This window comes from Neovison vison, chromosome 3 (genome assembly GCF_020171115.1).
Source record: "Neovison vison isolate M4711 chromosome 3, ASM_NN_V1, whole genome shotgun sequence".
Taxonomy (NCBI): Eukaryota; Metazoa; Chordata; class Mammalia; order Carnivora; family Mustelidae; genus Neogale; species Neogale vison.
In genome coordinates, this window is record NC_058093.1 from 203,522,548 (window position 1) to 203,538,237 (window position 15,690).

Sequence of the window (15,690 nt, forward strand, 5' to 3'; positions counted from 1 at the left end):
TGGGGACACGCGTCCCGTCACCACCAGAGTACGGTCAGCTGTACAACTGTCACCGGCCACCAGATCAGCATCTTCCTGGCTAGTCATAGACTATCGACCTTGCATCAGTTCTGCTTGCTGAAGGTCATTCTGCAGATTCATTCGCATGACCTTGGTACAAAGCCGTTCTTCTTGGTGCTCTCTAGCGGCCTGAGTCTGAGCGCCCATTAGGATGACACACACACATGTGGATCTCCAAGTTCCACTGGTAACGAGAGGTGCAGCACAGCACACACAAGGCATGACGACTTGTGCCAGAAGGAGACAGACAGGCCATGACGCACAGCACAGCTTGGAAGGACGCCGCACAGAGGGTGACGGCACTAAGCTCCCCAGGACCTTTACCACCCCGGCCTATCAGCCCAGAAATGAGCTCCAGATTGCAGCCGTGCTGGCTGAGCGCCTCTCTGGTTTGAGGGACGAAGGGCTCGGCCTGGCCGGGAGCGGGCCCGGCAACACTCACTGCAGAAAGAGCTTCTTCATCATGCTGTGGAGCGTGCGGTGCAGAGCCGGGTCGTGGAGCAGCGAGGACGGGGCCCGCAGCCAGCGGTAGAAGTGCATCACCTGGTTGTCAGCGTAGACGTTGCGGTACTGCGTGATCTCCTTCACCCAGCCCACCACCATGCTCTTCAGGATCCTGGAAGAAGGCGCAAATGTCCCCACGGTTGCCAGCACCAGCTCGCCCCATTCTGTCACCTTTGCCTCCTCCCTCCTCACTGTCCAAACTCACTGCCGGGCCCTCCTCTGCACCCTCAGGCCTCCCTCTGCACTCAGCGCCTACGGCAAGCTTCCCGGCACAGGAGGGAGGCCAGAGCACAGTGCCCTGAGGGCAGCAAAGCCCAGCAAACGGAGGAGAGAGCCGGGATCCATGTGGGGTTCTGGCTCTGCCGCCCACGGCGGAAAAAAGCCCCAGTGACAGTGTGTTAGCTTTTAGGTTTCCAAAACAAGGGCAGAGGATACAACAGGTTCTCATGTTTCTTCTGGACTCCAGACTCAGCTCTTCTGCTTAGGGAGAGGACGGGACAAAAACGGTCAAGGCGAGGCTCTCGGGGCCGCAGGCTCCCGGGTACCTGAAGGTGCTGGAGCAGAGCGCGGTCTCGTCGTAGCTGGCCAGGGCGCTGGCGGCCTGATTGCCAGTGATCATGTCCTCCAGGGAGGCCTGCTGCAGCACGTCGAAGCTGATGCCCACGCTGTCAGCCCCTTCCATGTCGTTAATGTGGTGGGACTGCAGGATGGTGTTGACGGCCAGGTTCTGCAGGTCCAGCTCCACGCACACTGCACACAGAGAAACCGCCCCCTGTGCATCCCCGCTCTGGAGCGGCAGCCCGGCCACAGCAAGTGCGGGCTCAGACAACGCACTGCTCCCCGTGGCAGCCAGGGCCGGCCGGCAAGACGGCCACCGAGCAGATGGCGGAGCCCACCCTCACTCGTCCCACAGCCACGGAAGCTCCCGCAGACTTCGTTCCCACACCGGTACAGCCAAGCGTGAAGAACCCACCGCTCGGCGTTCCCGCCACCACAGAATGGCAAGAAATGGCAGAAGCACCAGCAGGCAGGGACCCCGTGGGCCTCAAGCACCCACCCGTGGAGTAGCAGCCTGGGCAGTTGATCTCCACGCTGGCCTGGTCATCAAACTCCATGATGAGGCGATTGTCGTCGGCCTCCTTGCCACCCAGGTCAGGGCGTGACGTAGGGGACAGCCAGAGCAAGTGGCTGTGGCGCTGGAGGTGGCGGGCAAAGAAGAGGTCGGAGCCGAAGGTAGAGATGTCCTCAGGCAGATTACCAATGGGGATGTGGAAGTACCTGCATGGGGGGCATGGGGTCAGCCCCAGGAAGTGGACAAGCAAATGGGGAGAGGCCAGAGCACGAAAGCACAGAGAAAGCACCTGCGCTCCGCTCACCTGCTCATCTCGAAGGCCTGCGATAGACAGGTGTCCAGGTTGAGGTAGTGGCGGATCATGCGCCGGGCCCCAAGGCGCTGCCAGTCCAGGACGCCGTAGCTGATCCTATCGGCCACGTGGACAGGCACCAGCGGGAACTCCTCCAGGACGGGAACCTCACCAGCCAGCCTCTTCAGCTCCCAGTTGGACTGAACGGCGATGAGGGTGGGCCCACGGCGCTCCTCCTGGAAGTTGGGGAAGAAAGCGCCTGGGGGGAGGGTCCCAGGTTGGGGGAGGGGTGCGCACACACAGACCCAGCCGCGCTCACCTTGTAGGCCAGCAGGAAGCGCTGGATGGCCCTGCAGATGGTCTTCATGTCGGTTTCAGCCCGAACTTCGAAAGTGTGTTTGGGGGGAGGCAGGAGCTCGGGACCCACTTTCTCTACCATGAGGCTGTGCTCGGCTGAGTACAGAGCGCCGAGGCTGGGCATCTGGTTGCTTCGCACCTAGACCGACCGAGGCCACGTGAGGCCTCTCAGCAGGTGTGGGTGGCAGGGCCCCCTCCGCCACAGGCACGGGCGGCAAAGGCTTGACCTCCCCTTGCCAGGAACTTACGGTGTCCAACACGAACACAGACGCTCTGCGCTGGGAGGGCACGAACAAGCCGAAGAGGGCTTTGTGGCCCTGTGCGTGGTGGTACAGGAAGAGGTGGCGGATGCTGCCTGCAGGGAGGATGCGGCCGTCAGCCCGAGGCGCCCTGGGGGACGGGCCAGGCCGGGGCAGCCAGCACGCGTCATACCTGGCTCCAGGTAGCTGAACTGGGCCAGAGAGCGCATCTCCAAGTGCTCAAGAGCAAAGGTTTCGGCCTCCCAGCCTGACAGGTGCCTCACCAGCTGTTTATTGACCACACACACACAGCCCAGCTGCACTAGGGCCCGGAACAGTAACGGGACCTAGAAGGGGTGGGGCGGGGGGGGGCGGGAAACAGGCAGCGTGAGGGCCGCCGTGTGTCTTCGGCAGACGCGCTGCTGAAGTTCACGGTCTCGGAGGAGGCCCACGGTTGTGCTTGCTAGCCTGTGCATCCCACACGCGTCTGCCCCCTCCACCCCACCCAGCTGGACCCTTGCTCGGCTGAGCCGGGAGGACAGCCACCTGAGTCTCATACACGCCCTCAATGTCTGGGGCCGACAGCTCGGTGTTGATCTCGTTGATGTGCTCCTGGTACATGTCCTCGGGCACCGAGTACTCATAGAGGTTGTAGACCACATTGGAGCGCGGGAGAGCACGGCTGACCTGGTGACAACAGGGCGATGAGCTCACCACGCAGCTAACTGGTGCTGTCCGTTCCGACACGACACGCATCCTTGGAAAAGTGCCGCTGCCACTGAGTGAACCTGCTAGAGCCCATCTCTCCTCGTCAGGAAAACTGAAAGCTAGGGGGTGACTTCGAGCAGCAGCTGGGGCTCCTGAGCAGCTGAGGAGCTCTCCGACGGCAAGGGCCGCAGATGCACCTGGTTTACCGTCTTGCTGTCTTCTGGGTTTAACCTGAGAGGAACCACCTCCTCCTGATCAGAGCACTGGTCTGGGGGAGCCATAGAGTGTGGGGAAACCCTGCAGAGGGGAGCAGGAGATGGCACCAAACAGGAAACGATCCCCAGAAGATGTCCTCCTTCGAAGCTACCATGCCCACCAAATGCAAGGAAGCGACAGGAATTCCGGATCACCTGCTGTCTGCTGCCCTCGCTGGGTCCATACCCTGCTGACTCCTCCTCAGAGCCGAGCCGAGCCTCCTCCAGGAAGCCTCTGCAATCTAGTTCCCAGTCAAATACACACATCTCATCTCCTCAACTACACATCAGCTTGTGGGCGCCCAATCGAGAGATGACACGGACAGCCTCCATAAAGGAGCTCTGGGTGGAAGGAAGTCATGCGGCTGCCGTTCACAGGAAGCGTCCGCAACAGGCTGACGCGGGGCAGAACAGCCACCAGCGGTTACCGAGGGCCGAGGGAGGGGAGACGCAGCTATAGGTCTGGGAGTCTTCCGAGGGTCATAAAAACATTCAAGGCAGACTGTAGCAGAGGCTGCGTGACTGATACACACGAAAGCCACTGAAACGTACATTTTAAATGAGTGACTCATGCGGCACGTGAGGTCTATCCCAGCAAAGCTGTTTCCGTCAGAAGAGCCCCGGATCGGTGTCCACCTAGTCCCTCCCCTACGCCATGGATGTGAGACATAAGAGGAGGGCGCACCAGGACAGTACAGCAGCTCTGCTCATGGAGCAGTCCACAGACACTGTTCCGATTCTTACAGCAGCCCAAGAGGGTTCTTGGGAGACTGAGGCCCCAGCACACCTCGCTGATGGTCACCTAGCTCATTTGGCTGTATATCTGCGGAGCCCCTTCTTAATGGGGCCCCTCCATCAGGGTGGAGACCACGTGAGAGGCCGAGCGGGCAGCAGACCACCAACTCCTGCAGCCCCGTACCTTGCGATAGGAAGGCCCCTCCTCGGCTTTAGCCACCCGCTGGTTGACGTAGAACACGCGGGGGATGTTCAGCCTGATGCAGTACAAATCGCTGCCAATGACTGCCCACAGCCTGAACAGGCCCGCCTGGCTGGTTTCACTGATCTGAAAGGCAGGGAGCATGGAGCAGCGTGCGTCGCCTTATCGCAGGAAGCGCTCGCCAGCAAAGGCCCATCCTCTCCCTCCATGCCAGACCATCGGAGGAGCCCCAGGACCTTCCCACTGGCTGCGTTGCTGCCCTTGGAGGCAAACCACTCCCACCGATCACGGTCCACACCTGCACGATCTGCCACGGAAGGTCCAAGATGCTGCGGGCGGTCCTGCGCAAGAAGATCCCCAAGCCAGTGGCGGGCCTGTCCCGGATGGCCCCGGGCACAGGTTCGCCCTCCGCCACCTCCAGACGCCGCCTCTTCTTACGAGCCAGGCGCTGCCGGGCCTGCAGCTGCCACTTCTTCTTGTGGAAGCGGAGCCAGACCAGCCACTCTTCCTAGGACAGACGGTGCGACAGGTCAGGAAAAGGACAGAAGAAACCCAACCGAGGAGCATGCGGTAAAACAGAAACCACCCTCCTCGGCGACTATGTCACGTGGCTTCCAAGCTCGCGTTATCTCTTCTAGGGACTGGACAACCCCTGACCCCCTCAGAGATCAAGACCCATCCTGGGGTCCCCAAGCTGCTTAGCAGACTCCACAGGACACAGCGAGCCATAGCGCGGGCCCACCTGCTGTCCTTGCCCGCTCCTCCACCGGCCACTCCGGGCTCCGAAGCTTCCTACCTGGGTGGTTCCGAGGGCCGGGGGCTGCCCCAAGATTTCCTGCCAGGGCACCGTCAGCTCCAGGTCCTGTGACTCCTCCTGGCTCTCCCAGAGGACACGCTTCCTCTTAGTGGCAACAGGAACCGCCGAGTGTGGTGGCTTCACCAGACCAAAGTCCTCCATATCGGGAGCACCAAGGCTCTGCGTGCCTTGTGGAGCCTGTGCCGTGCCCACCTGCCAAGACCCAAAGGAGACTTAAAATGCCACGAACTCGGGGCACCTGGGTGGCTCAGTGGGTTAAGCCGCTGCCTTCGGCTCAGGTCATGATCTCGGGGTCCTGGGATCGAGTCCCGCATCGGGCTCTCTGCTCAGCGGGGAGCCTGCTTCCTCCTCCTTCTCTCTCTACCTGCCTCTCTGCCTACTTGTAATCTCTCTCTGTCAAATAAATAAATAAAATCTTTAAAAAAAAAAAAAATGCCACGATCTCTCAGATAATTCCACCTTGAGAATTATACTGTATGTCAACTGAACGGTGTCAACTGAACGGGATAAAACACTTGTACACCACAGTGTGCACCGACCAATCTACGTCCAATGTCAAAGAGTGAAGACAGAGGGGCGCCTGGGTGGCTCAGTGGTTAAGCCGCTGCCTTCGGCTCAGGTCATGATCTCAGGGTCCTGGGATGGAGCCCCGCATCGGGCTCTCTGCTCGGCGGGGAGCCTGCTTCCTCCTCTCTCTCTGCCTGCCTCTCTGCCTGCTTGTGATCTCTCTCTGTCAAATAAATAAATAAAATCTTTAAAAATAAATAAATAAACAAAGAGTGAAGACAGAACAGAACATCACTCAAGCATGACTACGAAGCAAACACATCTTTTCACATTGGCTCCAAGGCTCTCCCCTTTTTGTAAGAAATAAAATATTGTGAAGCACAGGTCCCTTCCGTCTCCCTCTGGCCCCCAGTTCCCAGCACAGCGCCTGTCACTCCCCCTACACTGTGTGCTTCCGCGGCACACCCTCAAACGCACACCTCCCGTAAGCTGCCGCGCTGGAGTCCCACGGCACACATCCCACGACAACCTGCTCTTCCCACGCATTAAAATCTCAAAAATTAAAAAATAAAAAAATAAATAAATAAAATCTCAAAAATAAAGTAAAATAAAATAAAGCCAGAAGATTCATCTAACTTGACAAAGATTTGTCCATTTCCTAAGTCTTTTCAAAGCCTAAGGTTTGGGATTTACTGTTTATTTCCCTCATTCCTGCTCTTCCTTCATAACTTCTGTCTTTCTCCCTCCGCAGCTCAGTATGCTGCTAAGACTCTTCAGTTGAAAGCTTATTCGATCTCCTACTTGTTTTTCTTTGCTAACATCTTTGCAAACAGACACCATGCATGTAAGTGTTCTTTCGCTGCATACCACAAATTTTGATAGGATCAGTACTTTCTTTTCTTTTCTTTTCTTTTTTTAAGATTTTATTTATTTGAAAGACAAAGATCACAAGTAAGCAGGGAGGCAGGCAGAGAGAGAGAAAGGGAAGCAGACTCCCTGCTTGAGCAGAAAGCCTGATGTGGGGCTTGATCCAAGGACTCTGGGATCATGACCTGAGCCAAAGGCAGAGGCTTTAACCCACTGCCTTTGGCTTGGGTCATGATCCCAGGGTCCTGGGATGGAGTCCCGCATCGGGCTCCCACCGTCCCCTGCTTGTGCTCCCTCTCTCGTGGTCTCTCTGACAAATAAATAGATAAAATCTTTAAAAATATTTTCAGCACTGGAGAATTTTCTTTTGGCTCTTCTGATTTTAGCTAAGCCCTTCATTACACCCTTCAGTATTTTTACGGTTTCTACAGGTTTTTATTTTCTGGTTTAGAAAACCAAAGTCTCTGGCACAGTGATTCACAGAGTGCCTGAGTTCAATTACCACCGTCACACAGAAGACAGTCCGTCTCCGTAATGGACGGCTCAGTGCATCCGATCCCAGAAGACCCCCCAGCGGAAAAATAGAGAGTCGAATGCCAGGCGCACCTTTTCACAAAGAAAAGAAACATCCGAGACCCGTGAATAGCAGCAGCAGGGCCCCCACCGTCCCGGGGCACTACCTGTCTCCTGCCTTCCAGGACGAAGAGCTCACTGATCTTCTTCTGCTTGCAGACATCGTTCTTCTCCAGAAGTTTCTTGTGCAGCCAGTCGGGGTGCTTGACGCGTGGTACTGGGTTCTTCACCTACACAGAGGGGCACGGATCACCCGTCCGACTGGCTAGCACAGGCCAGGCCCAGGGTTCCTGGGCCACGGAGCCCCTGGGGCCCTGTCTGTGCCGGTAGGCCTCACCTGCTGCAGAGCCGCAGGGATTGTGATGATCTTCTGGATGGCACTGCCCAGACGCTCGATGTAGTAGTCCCAGTCCAGGATCTGGGCGGCAGGAAGGGGACGGCGACAGGGTGTGAGAGAGGAGCAGCAGCAGCGCTGTGTTCACTCTACACCGAGCACTGAGCTGAACGCTTCCTGCGACCGCTTTACCCACCTCGGAATTCTGGGACGAAACGTACCCATTTCACAGAGAGGGAAACCCATTCCACAGAGCACTTAAATGACTCCCAGGATCCTAGACTTAGCAGGGCTGAGCCAGCCCAAGAACGCTGCACCTGGGTCCAGGCCCTCCCCGGCACTGAGCTTTCCTAAAGAGTAACAAGCTCCTCGCTCCTTACGTGTCAGGGGAGGAGGACACGACCAGAGACCGCAGACAGAACGCTGACCCGAGTCAGGGACGCTCTGCTGTTGGCACATCCTTCCAAACATCTCAGAGGAACAAAGTCGGTACTCACCGTCCGAATGTCGAAGTCTTGGAGGGAAGAGCTCTTGAGCCACTTCCGGAGGAAGTGCTTCCTCACCGTGGGCTCTGCCTGGAAGATGGCAAGCGGGATGGCCCTGGGTGAAGAGAGGCACAGAAGTCACCAACACCAGAATCTCGACTCCTGTCGCAGTGCTCGCCAACGTACACGCATTCCACATGGAAATAAGGGCCGAGAACCTCGTCTGTAACCGTGCTTTTACTGCAGGATGTCCCTTCGTATAAAGTACAGCTAATATGTGATGTTCATCAGGTGAGCTACACGATGCATCGCTGTGTTAAAATGTCATGGGCAAACACACACTCCCCCCACCAGGCACCATTTGGTCTGTGTGGTTTGGCCATGGTTTACAGATTACGTAAATCACATATTCACGTGTGTACACGCACTGAGACATTTCGAAGATGTCACTCATTGAGTGAGATACAGAAGACTCCTGCTCTCCCGAAAGAACGAGCCGGCTTCACATCACTACCAAGCAGCAGGGCAACCATCAACATCCTTTCACTGGAGGAAGTATTTGTGAACGTGAATATCAGGAACGTGAAGACACTTAGAAAGAACACTGCCAACTCCAGTGCACACACCACCTAGTCCTCTCCCCCCTCACACCCTGCCATTTTCTGTGACAGACCAGAAGGAGGAAGTCCCATGCAGCTCTCCTGACCATCCTCATATAGATGCACGAGATCCCTATTTGGGCGTTTACTGAGCCCACGCAGGCGTCTCTACTACTCCAGCCCGATACGTATCAGGAACGAGAAGAGCGGCGCCCGGGCTTGTCGGTGTGGTACAGGCGGGAGCGTCCTGCCGTGCAGGAGCAGCAGGCCGCTGCCGTCCTATCACTCCCACGCCTGCATCGCCTTTCACCGCATAAAACACGTGTGCCCGTCTTCTGACTGAAGGACACGAGGGCCTTCCCGACATCCGCTCTTAAACCCAAGGTGAACGCGGGGGCAGGGAGGCAGGGCACGTCCCCAAACGTGCTCCCCCGTGAGGGGAATCAGCACTGCTCTGCTCGGGCTCTGAAGTGACGGTCCCCCACGTGCCTGTCTACAGGCATGACAACTGCTATCGCCGCTCTTTCTTTCCAACCAGCAGACGCTTCTAAAACCCGCACTTCCTGATTGCGGTGAGGTTAAACGTTCTTCCGCGCACTGGCCATCATGCTCCTCACCTGCAAGCCGCCCGTTCTTACTGTTGCCTGCTTTTCCTGTCCTCTTTCTCTTACTGCTATAGAAGAATTCTTTACTTTACTCTGTACGTAATTTGTTTCATTTTTTTAAAAGATTTTTTCATTTATTTATTTGACAGAGAGAGAGGGAGAGCACAAGCAGGCGGAACAGCAGAGACAGAGGGAGGAGACTCCCCACCGACCAGGGAGCCCAATGTGGGGCTCGATCCTAGGACCCTGGGGTCATGACCTGAGCCGAAGGCAGACGCTTCACTGACTGAGCCCCCAGGTGCCCCATCCTGCCCTTTCCAAGGAAGCTCAGCTTGCTACGAAGGGACAGACATTCCACAACAGACTCGAGCTTCCGAGCCGAGCATCTGAGGCCTTAAGCTCAGGAACCCTCACCTCTCTGTGACGGGAGAGCCCTCGGGCTTCCGGGAGATGATGTAGCGGCAGCTCAGGCCCGCGTCCCTCACCATCTGGTCTCCCAGGAACTCAGCCAGGCGTCTGGCTGTGCTGATGGACGTGGACTTCTGCTCTCCATAGTCTTCCAGCTTCCGAGACATGGAGCGGTTCTCCGAGATCAGCTCGAACAGCTCAGAGTCGGGCATGTTAGCCGCCTGAAGAGAGGCAATGGGCACAACGTGGCGCAGAAGGCCAGCAGCGCTCCCCCAGGCTCACCGGCAACAGTCCTCCCAGTCACTTGGCTTTCTCCAGCCGTGCGACAGGGCTGCGTCACACCAGCAAACAGGAACGCTTACAAATCCAAACGCAAAACCCTAACTGCCATGTCATTAAACTACGTAGAGGACATTAAGAAATGTTTGAGATATTAGTACCAAAGCTGGAGAAAAAGGGAAAAGACGGAACTGGCGATTTTTCTCCTGAAAGTTAGAGAAAATCAGGGAAAGGAGGAGTGAGGAGAGAGACCACGCAAGCTGGAGAGCCACAGACCGAGTGCGGAGCCGAGGCATTCCTCAGCAATGAGAAGTCAGGGAGCAAACAGCCCTACGGGCTCCCACGCACATGCCCCTGACCTCGTGCCCCCGACATCCTGTAAGATTTGCTTGGCTCCTGTTTTGTGTGTTTTTCTCTCTTGGTGCTTACTCTCATGTGTGGGTCAACACTATAGAACAAGACAACACGCCAAGCTACCGCAGCCCACAGAGCCAAGGAAGGCAGAATAATGTTCCAGAATATTCCAGTATTCCTTAGACTCAGAAAGCCTCCTCTTAGCAAATACCACAATAGAGGAGGGAAGAGCACCCGTACAAAAGTGTTCGAGGAGACATTACAGCTGCGGAAACCACACACCTAACGGATACCCGACAGCAGCAGACAGTCCTGTGAGCTACGTAGTGCAAACACGACAAGATACAGGCCGAGCGGCAACAGCCAGAGAATGATGCTGTCCGTGAGAAGGCACTGCTGAAGGGAAGCCGGCACTGCTGTTTCAACCACGGAAACCCCACGCTCACTTACAGGGACTACAGGGATTGCGAGAAGCAAGGCTGCTGTGACCACTAGTACGCTGTCCTACAGCTGCTTTTACTACGCGGTTTGTTTTCTTCAAAGCCTTCCATCACTGGCCACGGGGGCTCCCACTGACAGGGACTCCGGGAGGCACCGGAGCCAGGGACATGAGGGCCATCTGCAGCCCAGGGAAGAGGAGGGTGGCCTTACCTTACTGTACAGCACGTCCAGCCAGTAATCGGCCACCTTGGCGACAGAGCTGTACACTTCCTCTAGCGTGCTGCCCTTGAGGAAGGCCTCGAACACCGAGGACTGGAAGATCTTAATTAGCTGCAGCTCCCCTCGGCGTTTGATCTCGAAGCCCTTTAGCTCAGCCAAGGAGCCGTCCTCATTGAAGACCGCATACCTGGAATCACGGGCAAGCACGGCAGTGAACGGGAGCCCGGGAGGCTGGTTGCGTGCCACTGGCCCTCCGTCCAACCCTCCCCTCTGGCCTCCGTCAGGTGGCAAATATCTCTCCACCCCAAGGCTCCTGCTTCTGACAGAATGACCAAAGGGCCTGCAACCTATGGAACCAGAATCTAGCAGGTGGGGAGCAGAGGGGGCAGTATTATATTTCCAAACTGAATCAAGAAGGTTAAAAAACTACTATTCCCATCTGGCCTCCTGGTCCACTTCCAAGATGGGTTAAGTCTTGTCCGTTCATTCTCTTCCCAAACACGAAGGCTACAGGATTCCTACCTCTTCTTCAGTTTCTTGCCTTCTTCCTTGGAGGCTGGAAGGATCATGGCAAGGTAGGGTCCGTCAACCTCAAAAAAGATGCTGTTCTCTGAGCGGGTGACATAGCTGAGTGAGGACGGCTCGGTCAGCTCCTGGTACTGGTCATTGGTGAAGCCTTCCTGCGAAGCGAGGGCAAGAGAGGGCTGCCTCACTCCCCACCATTCTGGAAATGACAGCTGCCCTCTGCGGACCGGCTGCACCAGCGAACGGGGGCTCTTCTGTACAACAGACACCGCTCAGCCAGAGAAAGAGGTTAAGTTCTGACACCCGTCAGGCAGGGATGAACCAGAACACATTCTGCTAAGTCTAGAAGCTTATACAGCTTGTTTCCATTCACAGAATATTCTGGAAAAGGCAGAATTATCACTGCAGAGAGAACAGACTGGGTGGCCAGAGTCTGGGGCTGACGATAAAGCAGCAGCTCTCGGGAACTGTTCTGTGCTGCTCTGTGGCAGTGGAAACACGACTCTGTGTGGGTCAAAACCCACAGAACTGCACTCCACAACGACTGAATTTCCAGCCAGGATGCTGGGCAATCCCAAGAGGGACCGCAGCCTGGAAGACACAAGCCCAGCTGCATTCTGTGCAGAATCCCGCCGACGGGCCGACTCGTCACTCTGGCAAACCCTGTCCCGACGGAGTAGTACAGACCGAAGACAGAAACACTACACACACACGCTGTGCTGTAGCCACAAGTTCACTGCACATGATGGCACAATCCCGAAGGCACTGTGCACACACACACTAGGGCCCAACGAATAAACACACCAGAGTGAGGGACAGGCTTCTCACCACAGGAAGACGTTACCAACAAGGAAAGGGGACTAGCCTGGGGCTGGACAGGTGAGCGTGGACTCACATTCTAGGTTTTAAAGCGCACACGTAGAGAAATCAATCCAGATGTGTGTGTGGGCAAGGAGGGTGTCAGGCATACACTTCCTCCTGGCTCAGCCACCACGAGAGCTAGAAGCACTAACACCCAGCAGCAAGGAGCATCTGTACCTGACCGTGGTTTCTAACACTCTCCCCAGTAAAAGGAACCTGGCTCCTTAGAGAAACGGTTAACTCCAGGGCTGGGACTGGGGAAACTCAAGATGAGGCTACAGCACCTTACAGGACCAAGAAGTATGAAAGTGTTTGCTAAAGAAAAAAAAAAGCCCCAAACCACAGAACAGAGGCATGCATCAAGAATACGTGGACAAAGGGCGCCTGGGTGGCTCAGTGGGTTAAGCCTCTGCCTTCGGCTCAGGTCATGATCTCAGGGTCCTGGTATTGAGTCCCGCATCGGCTCTCTGCTCAGCGGGGAGCCTGCTTCCCTCTCTCTCTCTCTGCCTGCCTCTCCATCTACTTGTGATTTCTCTCTGTCAAATGAATAAATAAAATCTAAAGAAAAAAAAAAAAAGAATGAATACGTGGGCAAACGTGAAGGAGCCCCCAGCAGCCAGAGGAAGAAGTGCAGACCAGAACCCAGCAGGACTCAACCAAGTGCGCCACTAAGCACGGGTAAGTGGTCAAGGGTGATGGTGCTTCCCTATAGAAGGATTCCAAGTAGTCCACGCACCAGGAATGTGGGAGAGCCACACAGAACCAGCAACAGACACTCAAACCAGGGAAGATCAGGGAGAGTCAGGACAGCTGCGTCCCCTCAGCGATCTCCCCAGCGTGCACGCGCGGCTCTGGTAGTTTGAGCACGAGCCAGACCGCCAGACCGCGCGACACCACCGCGGGGGTGTGGGCTGCAGGACCCCATGAGACGCTTCCGCAGCAGCAGGAAGGTGGTGGGGGAGTGGGCGGGACGGGGGAGGGGAGGCCAGCAGGGCAAATCCTGACGCTGTGCAGCAACAGGAGGAAACACAGGCCACACCACCTCTGGGAGGCCTCATTCTAACGACAGAAACAAGACACGAATCTGAAGGAGAGGCAGGCCAGGACTCCTTGAAGACAGGGAGCTGCCAGTCTGGAGGGGCCTGAGCAGACGGACTGGCACGTCGGCACGGGGCCCAGGCCCAGGCCCAGGAGATGCAGGAGACGCAAAGACTCCAGCTTGGTCATGGTGTGGTGTGAGCATGGACGCCTTAGCTGCGAGCCACAGCGTACACAAACCTCTGTAAGTCCGACACTACTTCAAAATAAAAAGCTACAAGCATTAGAGGAAGACTCACTCCAGCGTGAGCACGGCACTGTCTGTACGGACCCTCGGGCTCTAGGGAAGCTTGAACGGCACAAGCAGGACGGTCTCATGTTCAGAAGGGAACACACAAGCCTGAGAACCAATGCAGTCCCCCTCCCAATCCCCCTCAGAGTTGGGGGTGGTGCCAGGAATCCAGGCCCAGGAAAGCAGGCCCTCCCTGGAGACCCAGGCTCACCTTGACCATGATGTTTAACATGGCCCCAGGGTAGGAAATGGTCAGCTTGGGCTTTTTTACACTGGTCGTCTTGATGACAAAGTTTTCAGGGAAGCTGTTGGGCAGGACGCACCATATTCCATCTGTGTCCAGCTCCAAGGGCCTCCTTTGGAGAAACAGAGAAATAAGGCCACATGGAGACCGGACCATGGCCTTCACGTAGGGAGAACCCAGTGTGAAGGTCCTTCCTGGCCGTGGACCCAGGAAACACAGTGCCCACCTGCTCACTTCCCAAGCCGCCTGCCCGCCTTCCCCTCCAGGCTATCTGCTCCTGGCGGCTGACCCGAGTGCGGCACTCACCCAATCTGCTCGATCAGCTCCCGCGCCTGCGTGATGATGTTGGCTCCCGTGAAACAGACGATGCCTGCCATCTCCATGGAGTACCAGCGAGCCCTAAGAAAGACAGTCATAGCCTGGGGAACCGATGGGGCTCCCTGAAAGGGTCACTGGAGGATGTCAGGAGAAGGAAACCAAGAAGGGGACATCGAAGCAGGGCCGGAGAACCACTGAGGAACTGAACTCAGGACTAGGGACAGTCCTCTGCCCTCCTGGGCACAGGGCTGGGAGAGGCAGCAGACTGCCAGGGCAGCAGCTCCTTCATCACCAGCCCAGGTGGCCACACATGAGCCCTCTTCCATAGTCCCCTGCGCCATCTTATGCCCTTGCCATCTCCCAGACCCCACGCTCATCCTAACTCCTCAGGGAAAACACAAGCCCTCGGACGGCCTCGGCTTCCTACCAGGCATCTGCCTTATTGCCTCCAAACCAGGTCTCAGCGGAAGGCGTCAGGCGACCCGAAGCCGGACACTCCTGCCCCTAGGACTCCACTCTAGCCTGGCTTCCCACTCCTCCTTCTCTGCCATCAAAAAAACACACAATAGGGGCCCCTGAGTGGCTCAGTCAGTTAAATGTCCGATGCTTGGTTTTGGCTCAGGTCATGATCTCAGGATTGTGGGATCAAGGCCCACGTTGGGCTCCACGCTCAGCGGGAAGCTGGCTTGGGAATCTCTCTCTCTCCCTCCCTCTGCCCCTTCCCCTCCCTCCCACTGCACACACACGTGAGCACATGTACTCGCTCTCTGGAATAAATAAATAAATCTTAAAAAAAAAAAAAGTAACAATAAATAAAATGACTATCACTCAAACCTAATCCCCAGTGCCCCATGTTTCTCCTTCTCCCAAGTTGCCATGCTGACCCTCCCCACAGGGACCCCTCCCCACAGTGCCCAGGCCTACATAACCCACTCCCCCCAAGGCTCTCACCCACCATTCAGATCCCACCTCGTCCCATGTGCATCAGAAACAGTCGACCTTGGCTTTAAGGACCCCCCCACTAACACTAGGCCTTCCTGACTGCTCAGACAGCTTCACACCCTGTATCAGTCACGCGGTGTGGCCCGGGGGCTGCCCAGACCCTCTCCATGGCCTCCATCCCAGAAACCCACTGGAAACTGCCAAGTCACCGTGCGCAGCCCAGGACAGGGAGATGACGCGTCTGTGGCTGCCCCCTCCCCTCCCACCCCAACCCCTCCCCGGCCGCGCCGCGGGAGCGCACCCTCTGCGCATGACGTAGCCGTAGAAGGAGTTGAGGATGCACTTGTGCGCCAGCTGCAGAGAGTCGTACAGGACCTCCATGTTCCTGCAGCGCTTCACCTCGGCCGCGTCGCCCAGCTCCATGGCCGCGGAGAGCTTCTTTTTCCACACCTGGGGACCACACAGACACCGGTCACCTTCTCGGCTCTGCCAGCTCACGCTCCATGCAGTCAGTGGCCCAACGGTTTAACAGTTTGAAAATTTCAAATCTATAGAAAAC

General features: G+C 56.7%; 1 protein-coding gene across 3 annotated transcripts in view; it reads right to left on the minus strand.

Annotated features, from left to right (window-relative positions):
- Positions 1–15,690, minus strand: part of POLE (DNA polymerase epsilon, catalytic subunit) — a 46,808-nt gene that overhangs the window by 13,558 nt on the left and 17,560 nt on the right. For all 3 annotated transcript variants that reach the window (XM_044243585.1, XM_044243586.1, XM_044243584.1), the window contains exons 21-40: positions 15,433–15,581; positions 14,178–14,270; positions 13,839–13,983; positions 11,434–11,591; positions 10,903–11,098; positions 9,625–9,839; positions 8,019–8,121; positions 7,525–7,605; positions 7,295–7,417; positions 5,220–5,432; positions 4,722–4,931; positions 4,406–4,549; positions 3,071–3,211; positions 2,718–2,871; positions 2,534–2,640; positions 2,248–2,424; positions 1,941–2,164; positions 1,622–1,842; positions 1,110–1,314; positions 503–676 (exon numbers count right to left, since the gene is read on the minus strand). In XM_044243585.1, the coding sequence (XP_044099520.1) occupies positions 503–676; positions 1,110–1,314; positions 1,622–1,842; positions 1,941–2,164; positions 2,248–2,424; positions 2,534–2,640; positions 2,718–2,871; positions 3,071–3,211; positions 4,406–4,549; positions 4,722–4,931; positions 5,220–5,432; positions 7,295–7,417; positions 7,525–7,605; positions 8,019–8,121; positions 9,625–9,839; positions 10,903–11,098; positions 11,434–11,591; positions 13,839–13,983; positions 14,178–14,270; positions 15,433–15,581 (3,233 nt within the window). The remainder of the gene's footprint in view (positions 1–502; positions 677–1,109; positions 1,315–1,621; positions 1,843–1,940; positions 2,165–2,247; positions 2,425–2,533; positions 2,641–2,717; positions 2,872–3,070; positions 3,212–4,405; positions 4,550–4,721; positions 4,932–5,219; positions 5,433–7,294; positions 7,418–7,524; positions 7,606–8,018; positions 8,122–9,624; positions 9,840–10,902; positions 11,099–11,433; positions 11,592–13,838; positions 13,984–14,177; positions 14,271–15,432; positions 15,582–15,690) is intronic.